The sequence below is a fragment of the Dendrobates tinctorius genome, unplaced genomic scaffold, assembly GCF_039654945.1.
Source record: "Dendrobates tinctorius isolate UK_male_01 unplaced genomic scaffold, ASM3965494v1 ptg000046l, whole genome shotgun sequence".
In the NCBI taxonomy this organism is placed as follows: Eukaryota; Metazoa; Chordata; class Amphibia; order Anura; family Dendrobatidae; genus Dendrobates; species Dendrobates tinctorius.
The window spans coordinates 45,028,278-45,041,682 of NW_027361714.1; the positions used below are offsets into that span (position 1 = coordinate 45,028,278).

The window sequence follows — 13,405 nt, forward strand, 5'->3', positions numbered from 1 at the left end:
AAACCCGCTGAGGATCCGCAGCAGAATCCGCAACGTGTGCACACACCCTAAAGAGGTTGTCCTGAACTATTTTTTTTTTTTTTTTAGTTCCAGCACAGAACAGTCACTGACCACTCCTGCCAGTGATTCAGCTTCTCCACGTCAACACAGCAGCTCTTATTCTTCTGGACTGCTCTGTCGAAGGGGAGGGACTACCAACGTCATGCTGATTGACAGCTGGCTGCCCGCAGTTAGGCAGCAGGGAGCTGGGTGTCAATCAGCATGATGTCCACAGAGAAAAACCGAGAAGCTGGTCTGTCAATATGATATTAGCGGAAGGTGCTGAATCACTGGCAGGAGCAAACAGGTCCGAGGCGGCAGAGATTGGCATCTGGCACAGGTAGTTAGCAGCTACCTGCCTGAAATGAAATAGTCCTGGATAACCCCTTTAATATAAATAGCTAGTAAGTAGATAGCAGTGCACTTGACTAAAAAAAAAGTTGCTTCATCAAGTAGGGAATTTATTAAGTAAATTATAACATTTTGCCCAAAAAATTGAACCAGAAAATAAAGCATATAAACAAAAAATATTATGTTGGTTGTACTTTCACACTCGTGGTAGCATGAGACGGACTCTACAACCCACACAAGTGGCTCAGGTAGTGCAGCTCATCCAGGATGGCACATCAATGCGAGTTGTGGCAAGTAGGTTTGCTGTGTCTGTCAGCGTAGTGTCCAGAGGCTGGATGTGCTACCAAGAGACAGGCCAGTACACCAGGAGACGTGGAGCGGGCCGTAGGAGGGCAGCAACCCAGCAGCAGGACCGCTACCTCAGACTTTGTGCAAGGAGGAACAGGAGGAGCACTGCCAGAGCCCTGCAAAAAAACCTCCAGCAGGCCACAAATGTGCATGTATCTGGACAAACAGTTAGAAACGGCTCCATGAGGATGGTCTGAGTGCCCGACGTCCACAGATGAGGGTTGTGCTCACAGCTCAACACCGTGCAGGATGCTTGGCATTTGCCACACAACACCAGAATTGACAAATTCGCCACTGGCGCCATGTGTTTTTCACAGATGAAAGTAGGTTCACACTGAGCACATGTGACAGACATGACAGTCTGGAGACGCTGTGGAGAGCGATCTGCTGCAACATCCTTCAGCATGACCGGTTTGGCAGTGGGTCAATAATGGTGTGGGGTGGCATTTCTTTGGAGGGCCACACAGCCCTCCATGTGCTCACCAGAGGTAGCCTGACTGCCATTAGGTACTGAGATGAGACCCTCAGACCCTTTTTGTGAGACCATATGCTGGTGCGGTTGGCCCTGGGTTCCTCCTAATGCAGGACAATGCCAGACCTCATGTGGCTGGAGTGGGTCAGCAGTTCCTGCAAGATGAAGGCATTGAAGCTATGGACTGGCCAACCCATTCCTCAGACCTGAATCCGATTGAACACTCCTGGGACATCATGACTGTCCAGGAGTTGGTGGATGCTTTAGTACAGTTCTGGGAGGAGATCCATCATGACAACATCTGCCTACTCATCAGGAGCATGCCCAGGTGTCGTAGGGAGGTCAAACAGGCACGTGGAAGCCACACACACTACTGAGCATCATTTCCTTGTCTTGAGGAATTTCTACTGAAGTTGATGCCAGGATCACAAATTTTTCAGTAAGTAATTCTAAAGTGAATCCAATTTTAAACCAGCTTATAAATGTAGAGGGGGAAGACCAAGTGGCAGCTCTACATATCTGGTCTATTGAAGCGCTGTCTTTCTCCGACCAGGATGATGCCACTGCCCTGGTTGAATGGGCCCTTACGTCCTCTGGGATGGCCGTCCCGCAAGAGGAGTAGGATAGGGTGATGGCCTCTCTTATCCATCTCGCCAGTGTGGCCTTCGATGCTTTTTGACCCTTCTGTGGACCCTGAAAACAGACAAACAGAGCCCTATCCTCCCTAAACTCCCTTATGATTAAGAAGTATTGGACCAGGCACCTTTTTACATCTAAGGTGTGCAGTACCTCTTCTGTTTTGTTCTTGGGATTGGGACAGAAGGAGGGTAAAGAGATCTCCGGGTCCTATGAGACTGTGGTAGAACCTTGGGGAGATAGGCCAGGTCAGTTTTGAGAACTACCCTATCCTCCAGTATTTGGGTGAAGGGTGAGTGGGCAGATAAAGCTTGCATATCACTAATGTGAAGGGTCGAAGTTAAGGCTATGAGGATGGAGGTCTTAAGGGACAATATTTTTAGTGGAGCTTCCTCTAGGGGTTCGAAGGGAGAGTTGGTCAGTTCCCTCTCAAAAGCCAAGCTGTCATGTGTAAGTTTTTTATATGGGGGTGGGGAGAGATACACTGGTCCATGGGATAGAAGGTCTGGAGTTTCTGGTAGAACCCAGGGGTCTGTAACGGACATTCTTCTCAGCCAGGGGAACCATATTCTCTGAGGCCACAAGGGCGCTATTACTACTACCGTCGCTTTGTCCCCCCCGTATTTTCCTCAGTACTAAGGGGATGTGAGATATTGGTGGGAAAGCGTAAGCCAGATGATAATCCCAGGGTATCGTGAAGGCATCTAGAGCTTCTGGGCCCCCCCCCGGGGATCGATCGAGCAGAAGGTTTCTAATTTCCGGTTCTGACTGTTCGCAAATAAGTCTATTTTTGGCCGGCCCCAGAGTTTCACAATCTGGTCGAAGACTAACTGACCTAGTTCCCACTCCCCCTGTTTTAGACGTGTTCAGCTTAGGAAGTCCGCTGTTCGGTTTTCTGAACCTTTTATGTGGAGGGCTGTCAGGGATTCTAGATTGTGTTCTGCTAGGTGAAAGATGGAGTTTGTTACCTCCATCAGCGCTCGCGATCTGGTGCCCCCTGGTGGTTTAGATATTGTTAGGCATCGGGTTCCTGCAGCTGCACAGCAGGAACCCAGAGCCTTGCATTCAGCGGTCTCCCATTCTCCACGGACTGCTCAGGAGCCTGCACAGCAATCTCGGCATTCCAGACGCTCTGCTCAGACCAGCTCTGTAGGACTGGTTGTTGCTGCCACCTGTGGGTCAGGAATAGCAGCGCAGACTGTCCTCCAGCAACCCACTCCAGAGGCTAAGTCCTCTCGTCGCGCTACTGGGCATGCTAACGAGACGATCTCCCATTGGAGATCGGGAGTCATGTGCTCAGGTCCTTCTGATCTGATTGGTCCATCTCAGAGATCTGGAAGGTCCCGGAAGCGCACGGCTATAAAAGGCCCGCATGGCCGCTCGGCCATGCGCTAGTATAGACTGTAATTGCTACTGTGTGAATGGTGATGGATATATGGACTGCAAATGACTCATTAAGATTCCCCTCCCTCTGATATTACGAGTGCGTATAGGGATCTAGTTATAGAGTCAGTGCCAGCTAGTGGCAATTTACTGGCCACACGGCACATCCTCCACAGTGCTAGCGTCCGACAGTGCGCCCCTCTTGGGCACTGTCGCATTGCGGCTGGGTCAGTCGCCGTGCTGCTTTAGCAGCACTAGTTGGCATCCGCGGTGGCGACGACGCACGCACGGTAGGTCTAGACGGACATCGCCCTGAGTCTTGGGCTCAGTTCTGTGACCACATACCGTGCGTGCACTCCGCTGAGTCCTGTGAGGTCAACAGGCTCGGCATTTATGTTCATGCCTTAGGCGACTCTGTGAATCAACAGAGTACGCCCAGAGCACATCGGGTGACGTATAACCCGCGTGTGCTATACCGCCATATAGCGCATCTGCCATTATATAGCAGCAGTTTAACACCTCTCCACGGTGGAACCTGGGCGGCGAACGCACTATTATTTAATATTTAGTGCGTTCCGCCGTCCCTAACAGATATGCTACCACTACCCAGTTGTCTGAGAAGATCCTTGTGTGTTGTGAGCGAAGAGAATTCAAAAAATGTACAAGAGCTAGCTTTACTGCCAGCTACTTCATGTTTGAGGAAGCTGACTCTTTCCTGAGTCCAGGGCTCTTGCGCCACCTGGCTGCCTAGATGTGCACCCCACCCCCAGGGACTTGCGTCCGTAGTTAGGATCTTTGTTGCTGGTAACGCTCAAGGAACCCCCTTGGCTAGATTGGCTGGATCTGTCCACCATGTTAAGGAGTGTATTGTGTTTGGTGAGATGTCTAATTGCCTGTCTAAATTCCCGTGTAGGGAAACGTCTGCGTCTAATATTTCCCACTGTAAGTCTCGAGTGTGGCTTTGTGCCCACTGGACTGCTGGCATGCAGGCTGTCATCGACCCCAATAGAGACATTGCTTTTCTCATGGTAGTGACTGGGGAAGCCATCATTTGTGACACCATTAGTGTCATGTTTTGAATCTTCGTCTGCGGAAGAAAACATTTTTGTTCGGTTGAGTCCAGTATTGTCCCCAAGTACACCTGTACCTGACTTGGTACAAGCCTGCATTTGGGCAAATTCAGCATCCATCCTAGACTCAGTAGGGATCTCATGACCATGTCCAATTGTTGTCTGCAGTGGTGAAAGGTGACGCCTACTACTAAGAGATCATCCAGGTATGGGACTATCAGGATGTTTTGCTCTCGTATGTGGGCCATTACTTCTGACATAATCTTTGTAAATAGTCTTGGAGCAATAGCCAGTCTGAAGGGCAGAGCTCTGAACTGATAATGTTTTATCTCCCCCTGGATCGTCACCGCCACCCTGAGGTATTTCCTGTGGTCTCTGTGAATAGGCACATGGTAATATACATCTCTCAAGTCTAATACGGCCATGAAGCACGATGGGGGAAGCATTTTTACACAAGATTTTATTGTCTCCATTTTGAAATGCTGAACTTCCAGGAACTTGTTCAGTCTTTTTAGATTTATGATCACCCTGTACGTTCCGTCTGGCTTTCTGCGAAAGAGAGGGGAGTAGAAGCCTTGGCCTCTGTCCTGGTAGGGGACTTCTTGTAATACCTCCTTCTCCCTTAGATTCTCGATTTCTTGTTGCAGAGCCAGCTGCTCATGTGATGTCTTTTGGGGCGTTATCATGAAAGAATTGTTTGGGAGGGTATTGAATTTTAGCCTCAGACCTTCCTTTATTATGCTCAGTATCCACGAACTCGCAGATATTTTTTCCCAGGCCTGGAGGAAGTAGGACAATCTTCCCCTGACCCAGGGAGCACCTTCATTGTGGCTTTTTTGTTGTCGGGGGGGGGGGGGTGGTTGTTAAACATAAAGCCTTTGTTTCTATTTCTTTTATCCTCCCATCCTTCTTTGTACCCTTTTGGGGGTCTTCGTCGCACAAATCTTCTGTTCCGAAAAGGCCGTTTGTATGACTGACTAGGGAACCTGGGAAAGGATTTTTTCTTGTCCCCTGCCTTGTCCAAGATATCGTCTAGCGTTGGCCCAAATAAAAATTCCCCCTCACACGGGATTGCGCACAATTTGGTTTTAGTCTGCAGGTATCCCGGCCAGCATTTCAGCCATAAGGCGTGTCTCGCGGCATTTGAGGAGGCTGCTCTAGCTGCCAACCTAGTTGAGTCTACTTTACAGACGCATCCGCCAGGAAAGCTGCTGCTCCCTTCATTACAGACACTTATCTTTGCATTGTTTCTCTTGGGACTTTTTCCTTTATTTGGGAATCTAAGTGATCCAGCCAGACCATTAGGGCGCATGCCGTGCACGTGGCTGCTATGGCTGGCTTTGGACCATCTCCTGCCGCCTCCCAAGCATTTTTTAAAAAAGTTCCTGCTTTTTTATCCATTGGGTCCTTCAGGGTGCCCATGTCATCGAAGGGCAGGGCAAATTTTTTTAGAAGCTTTGCCACAGCTACGTCTAATTTAGGTGCTTTACTCCATAGGGAGCAGGCTGGGTCGTCAAAGGGGTACTTTCTCTTGGGTGTTAGGAGGACTTTCTTGCCTGGCTTTTTCCATTCTCGTTTAATCAGGGAGTAGATTTTCTCGTTGATCAGAAAAGCCCTCCTTTTTTTTGTTCTAGCCCACTGAACATTAAATCTTGGGCCGTTTTCTTAGGGTGTTCATCTAGCTGTAGGTTCCCCGTCAGGGACAGGAAACCAACTGATATGGGAGAGAGGTACCGCCTTTTTCATCTGAAGGTTTCCTGTCCCTGAGGGTGGATCCCTCTCTCTCTCCATGGTGCCGTCATGGGGGAAAGAGAAAAATAAAACCACACTCGGATGATATTCAAGTGCGGTCCAATTTGCAAGGACAAATTTTAAAGATGTGTAAAAAAAAAAAAAAACACGGTCTCCACCTGCCAAGAAAATCGGATTACACTCTGATCAGAATGTGATTAGCATAATCAGGGACGCTCTCACCATTGTATAAATCGGACGAGCGCTGTTTTTTATCAGATGACACTCGAAGCAGTGCAAATTACAGGGTTTTTTTTTCACTGCCAGAATTTGCGATTTCACTCCAAAATGGGATGGGTGCGAGAAGAAAAAATATTTAATACCAATGTGTTTTAAATTTTTTATAATTGCTTACAGGAATGCTGGTCATTTCCTTTTCCCATCATGGAGCATATAAACCCTATGCTGAGAGGCTGAGCATATGCAATAATTATTATTGAAAAGGATTAATATATGTAAAATATAAGGGAAATAGCTTTGGCTTCAGTTCCTTGCACATACATCAAATTTCTCCATAGGTCCTCATTTATCTCTCTGAAGGTAAAGGACTGCCACATGGAATAGTGCAATCTGCTGTGCCATTTCATCTTTCTGTCTACGTACACATTTAAGGGTTTGATTTTTTGAGTGCCAAATCTTACTTTTGAATGACACCATTTATTTGATCACATAGTGCACTGGAAAATAATAATAAATTCCAAGTGCGGTGAAACTGCTAAAAAAAAACAAAAACGCAATTCTGAGATTGGTTTTTGGGAATTATCTTTACAGAGCACATTTTGTGTTAAAAATGACCTGTCTTGTCCAGTTTTTTTCTTATTTTAGTGGTTTTAAAAAAAAAAATTAAGTAAAATCAGAAATGTGAAAAAAAATTTTTTTATTGCTCCACATTTTTCAAAACCTATAACAGTTTCATTTTTTAGTTAATAAAGCTTTGTGAGGGCTTATTTTTTCGCAGGGCGAGACAATGTTATTATTGATACCATTTTGGGATAATTAACCGATTGCTTGTTACAGCAATTTTTTGCAGTACTGCAGCACCCCCCCCCCCCCCCCAAATAAAAGGCAATTTTGTCGTATTTAAATTTTTTCTTTCAGTTCAACGATCAGTGTTTTTTAAAAAAAAATTTTTAATTATTTTGATAACCTGGACCTTCCTGAACGGGGGGGTGAAGGTAGATGATTTGAACTTTTATGTTTTATTTTCTTTGTCCATATTTTTGAGACCTTTTTTGCTACTTTTTACTGAATTTATTAGTGCTCCTAGGGGACTCAAACCTCAGATTGCACACAGGCTGAAAATATGGTAGTGAGTGAGCCCTAACAAACAGCCATTATCTGGCGGGTATGGGGCGAGCTCACCCCAGGAACCAGCACCATACGCCCAACTACAGTCTTGCGACGTATATGTATGGCGGATGTTGGTAAGGGGTTAAAACATAGTATAAAACATTAAGGTTGAAAAAGGAAACCAGTCCACTGAATTCAACCTATAAACTAACACGCTAGGTTTCCTTCTATATTTAGAAGGTGTTCTACATCTAAGGCAGCGTTCATATCTGCGTTCGAGGATCAGTTTAGTTATGGAGGGTCATAAGTTTTGATTTTATAATTCAGGAGTTCAACAAAGCTTTACTAGCCACTATTGCTTAAAGATAACCTGTCACTTGCTTCATGCTGCTTAAACTACGAGCAGCATGAATCAGAGCCTGGTTACATGACTGTAACCAGGTGTAGTTGTCTCTGAAACACGTCAGTGTTAAAAACAACAGACTGAAGGGGCGGTCGGGGACCACAGGGAAAGATGAAAGTCTGATTTGATCTCCCAGCCCCTTTGAAGGTGATGGACAGGTCTTTTCCCAAGTAAACACATAGGAAAGACCTGTCCATCAACTGGAGTGTGGTGGGAAGAATCCAGCTGAGGACAACATTGGACTCATTTCCTCTCTCCCCAAGGCACCCAGCCGGCTCTTAAAACTATATGTTTTCCAAAACACCACAGCGTTTCAGAATAAAGCATATTTGGCTGCAATCATGCAACCTAACTCTTATTCATGCTGCCCTTGAACTGAGTGATAGATTCCCCTTAAACCGTTTGACAAACTACTGTAACTTTTGAAAAGCAGTTAAGGACAGTTCTTCCAAAAATTTTAAGGACCCCACAATTTTTAATGGGGTGCAATTGGGAAACCATTATTGTCAGGATGTATGATAGATTCTCAATCCTCATGCACAATTCTTTCCCTAATTTAATATTATACTAGATTCCATAGACAAAACGTATATTGAGCAATATTTTTCATATTTGTTTTGGTGTAGGCTTTACTACCTAGAGAGGCCTAGGCCTCACCATGCTGTAACTAGAGGCGAAATGAACAATTAGGATCACACATCACCAACATTTTAATGTCATTTACGTAGTCCTGAGATACAGTAAAGGGAAAAAAAAAAAAACTTCAAAAAGAATAAATATGCCTTGGGCTGAACAGTCCTAGTGTAACTCCATGCATCAGAACTAATTAACTCACATATGTATGCCGCTTACACATAGGAGATGTTGTCAACGTGAATTATCTCTTTCAGAGCTTGGGTTAGAAGGAAGATTGAGTAAAACTAAAGATAACCACCTGGATAGCCAGCAGCAGGTATGATGTAACAGATCTGCAGGGCTTCACACTACAAATGCATGATCACTGTTGTTTTATAATTAAGTGCTAAAACAAACAACCAAAGATACAGGAAGATTGAGAATATTGCTTTGTTCTAGGGCAACTACAAAGAAATCACATGGAAAAAGAAAACATCACTTACAATGGACAGGTGGCATTGATGTTAGAAGGTTTTTTTTATTAACTTGAGAGGTTATCTTTTCCCTTTCTACATGGTGAAATGGATGATGACTATTTCAGGATAGTGAGATGTCACTCGCTACCTAAAGCCCACCATACAGCCAATGGCCTACCCGGCCGTCTCTCCCATACATCTGGCTCCACCATACAACATCGCTTCTGTGGTCTTCATGAGAGAGCCATTGCCAGACAAGTATGGCGGCGGCTTATCTCAGACAGAAAAGAAGAATCAGAAGTCTGACAAGGTGGATCCTTAATATCCCAGATAATCAGTCATCCTGGTCCCTTATACTATTAAGGTACTGTCACACTAGCAATATCGCTATAACTAGTGACGTTATAGCGATATTGCTAGCGACATCACTATGTCTGATACTTTCCTACGACCCGCTCCCCCGCTGGTTATCGCTGATCGCGCGAGAACATCCAGGACTGTTTCTCGTCGTCAGCTTCCTGCGGAGAGACGAACGACGGGAGGACGCAGGATCGCCTAGTGTGACAGGTAAGCAGCGACCCCCGTCCCCAGCGATGTCGCTGGTGAGATCTGTCTGTGTGGCAGCTCACTAGTGACCACTTAAAGATGCACCAGCGATCCTGACCGCGTCATATCGCTGGTCGGGATCGCTGGTACATCGCTAAGTGTGACAGTACCTTTAGACAGTTGGCTGGGCCTGTCTATATCAGCAGGTTAAGCCGAAAGTAATCCGACGTCTATGGAGGTGAGGCTTAAGGAAGAGAAATGAAGGTTATGGTAAAGGCTCAGTGGTTCACATGTCCAGTAGTTATTATTATTTCCATTATTAAATCTGTTTTGGGATCATCTAACCAAAAATAAAAAGTTAGGCTATGTTTTTGAGGTTTTTTTCTGCTGTATTTTGCTATGGATAACACATTTTATTTGTCTACTGTAGATGTTTAATAAAGTTAGCTTTATTCTCCAAAGAAATGTAGCAACAAATGCTGTTTGATGCATCTTTTGCAAGGTTTTTGCTCTCTCATTGCTTTCTATTGGTGAAAAAAAAATTGCTGAACTGACATGCTACAGATTGAAAAAATTCTGCAGATCTCAAATTCAGTCAGGAAAAAAAACAAAAAAGCAGAGTGTGCATGAGATCTTGGTCATCTCATAGCTTTTGCTGGTACTGTAAGGCTGTTTTTGCTGCATTTTTTTATTAACTGTAAATTGGTCACAAAAGCAGAAGGGTTTCTTGATGCCAGCAAAGTGAATGAGAATTCTGAAGTCTCGTGCACAAATTGCTTATTTGTGACTTGTGGATTTAAATGTTAATGACAACTGACCATGTGAACAGAGCCTTACAGTGTGATCAGGACAAAGCTTTGATATTTTTGACAATATTGTGAGTCGTGAATGTCCCAAACTGTAAAATTGCTGCCATTTTCCATGATATGGTAACCTTTTATGGAAACCATAAAGCAGCAATAGGGTGAACTACAGGGAGTGAAAAAAAAAAAAAATACCCACATATTGGACTTAATGGGTTCAATGATGTAATGCTGTAACTGCACATAAATGCTGATCTGACAGTTCCAACATTCTCCTGGGATGCCTTTTCTAAGGAGAATTTCCTGGTGATAGACACATTTATCTTAGAATTTCAGTTAGGTACTAGTGATGAACCAACGTGCTCAGGTAAGGAGTTATCTGAGCATGCTTGGGTGTTGAGGGACATCGGCGTGTTCGAAAAATAGGTTAGAGTCCCCGCACCTGCATGTCTTGCAGCTGTTTGACAGCCACAACACATGCACGGATTACCCTGTTTCTTAGGTAATCCCTGCATGTGTTGCAGCTGTCGACCAGCTCCGAGACATGCTGGTGCGGGGACTCTAAACATATTTTTCGAGAATGCCGAAGTCACTCTGTTAAAACCGAGCATGCTCTGACAACACCTTATCCGAGCACCTTTGCTAAGCACTATTAGATACCCATCCCAACATAAACACCTGTTAATAGTCAAGGTGTCACTGCAATATGCACCCTAGTACATTACAGATGTCTAGCCTTCAACTTTCCTAAAATGAAATATACAATTTGTCATGAAAACAATTACATAAAAAATATGCCATCCAGCAAAAAATGTATACGTTAAAAATATAAAGTTTTTTGTAACATGAGAGCCTATTTTTGATGGATATCATCTGTTAGAGGCATCAAATGGTATTTTTGTCTCACAAAAAACAATAATTCATGGATATGACCACAGGGGCATGATTTTTTAATGCACCTGAACAGAACTCCGCATATAATGATCCGGACATAAATCTTATGCTTGATAAATTTGGTTAAGATTTAGCTTAAGACATGACATCCTCCTACAGTAAGGCTAGGGTCACACAAAAGTATTTTCTTTCATATGAGAAAAATCGGTCAGATTATGTTAATCCACACTAATCAGAGTTTGATCATAGTGTGAAACAATTTTCTTGGATGTGGAAGAGATGGGAAAAAAAATCTCCATCTTCATCTTCTCCATTCTATCAGTTCTTGACAACTGACAAAAGCCTGATCATCACTTCCAAACAAAAAACAGATGTGTACAGGTGCAAACTAAGAGTAGCCATCGCCATAGGTAACCAACAAATAAATTTGTACTCTGTGGTGCTATAGCATGCAAATATGAAATTCGAATTGCATTAATGCTCAAAAAATAGATAAAAATTAGAATACTTAGCACATAAACTGGCCAATTCATGTATACCCAGCAGCCACAATAAGGTGATTCTCTTTGTTGGGACCCTATCCTAATGTGAAACCTCTCCTAGGCTGAAGACTATATTTATATGGGATCCTGCTGTTATTTAAAAGAGTCAGAGGCGGATGGGTGGAGTGCTCAGTCAGAGAGAGCCTGTGTACACAAATAACAAAAGACTGACCTACCCATATAAATGTAGGCTTCAGCCTTGGAGAAAATTCACATTAGAATAGGTTCCCAGCAAAGAAAATTGCGGCTGCTGGGTATACATGAATTGGCCAATTTATGGCTAAGGATTCTGTTTTTTTCCCTATTTTCTAGAGCAGCAAGAAATTCAATTTCATATATTTCATGTTTGCACGATATAGCACTACAGAGTGCAACTGTGTTAATATATGGAGATGGCTGCCCTTAAATTAGTTTGCACCTGTACACACCTGTTTTCTGTTTGGAAGAGACAGTGAGGCTTTTGATATTTGTATACATAGGCTCTATGACCGAGCACTCTACCCATCAGTTTCAGGCACGTTTTAATCACAGCAGAACCCTATCTATCAATATAAATGTAGACTACAGCCTAGGAAAGGATTCACATTAGGATAGGTTCCCAGCAAAGAGATAATCGCCATATAGCGGCTGCTGGGTATTACAAGAATTAGCCAATTTATGTGTTAAGTATTCTCTTTTCTTCTAATTTTCTAGAGCAGTAATGCAATTTAAATTTCATATGTTTCATGTGTGCGTGCCATAGCGCCACAGAGTGCAACTTTGTTAGTTCTTGACAACTGAACTGCAATTGGTTGTCATGCAAGTGCTGTCCAATTATTTTTTACGGACCCTTCAACTTGCACGGCCAAGTGTGATCTGATTTATGGATGCAAATCGTGTATGCTGTGACTTTTTGCTTGGACACACCCTGTCCGAGGACAAAAAATTGGACATGTGCACAGCCCCACAGAATGACATTGGTCTACGTGCAAGCTGATAATTTGTTGGATCAAACTCCAACCGAAAATATGGTTGTGTACATGAACCCTAACACTGACTGTACAAGTACAGTATGCATAGTGTGAACATGTATTCTATGGGATGACCTTACAGGTTCTCTTTTTCAGTAATAAGACAGCAAATAGGTGTAAAAACAGAAAGCTAAAAATAAAACCAAATGAGAGAAAGTAATGAACATACCAAAACAGAATCCAATTTCTGCTTCACTTTCATCATTCGCATAGAGGACTTTGCAGCAATTACACAATCTTGAAACGTGAGAGCATCTGAATGACTTTGTCCATTTACATCACTGGTTGCCTGCACTGATTCAGCTTCAAGCTTTGCAACTAAATTAAAGAAAAAAAAAGACAAAGAAATATACCAGAATCTCTAAGAAGACACTACATCATATGTACTTATACAGTCTTATGCAATAGTTTGGCTTAATTTCCATGATATATTGATTTTCTAAATAAGGAAAAGTTATCACAACTTTGCATGGGACACACTCATATAACATATTTTTGCTTTGCATATTAAGCGGTTACCAAGGATTTCCTTGATGTACTCTATGATCGTGGATAATTTATAAGTGTAAGTTTCACAGCAAGTTTTTATGCGGTTATTAGGAGAATGCTCCTATCTATGCCATCATCCTCCCGCCATCACTCTGGACCACCTTCAGGTTGTGGTCGATTTACTCATAATGGGTCGAGTGCCACAGGAATCACCCCCTAACGAAGGATGTTGTCCGAAACACGCGTC

General features: G+C 43.6%; 1 protein-coding gene across 4 annotated transcripts in view; it reads right to left on the minus strand.

Annotated features, from left to right (window-relative positions):
- AHI1 (Abelson helper integration site 1) overlaps positions 1-13,405 on the minus strand; it is a 300,707-nt gene that overhangs the window by 172,516 nt on the left and 114,786 nt on the right. For all 4 annotated transcript variants that reach the window (XM_073575859.1, XM_073575862.1, XM_073575861.1 and 1 more), the window contains one exon: positions 12,839-12,987. In XM_073575859.1, the coding sequence (XP_073431960.1) occupies positions 12,839-12,987 (149 nt within the window). The remainder of the gene's footprint in view (positions 1-12,838; positions 12,988-13,405) is intronic.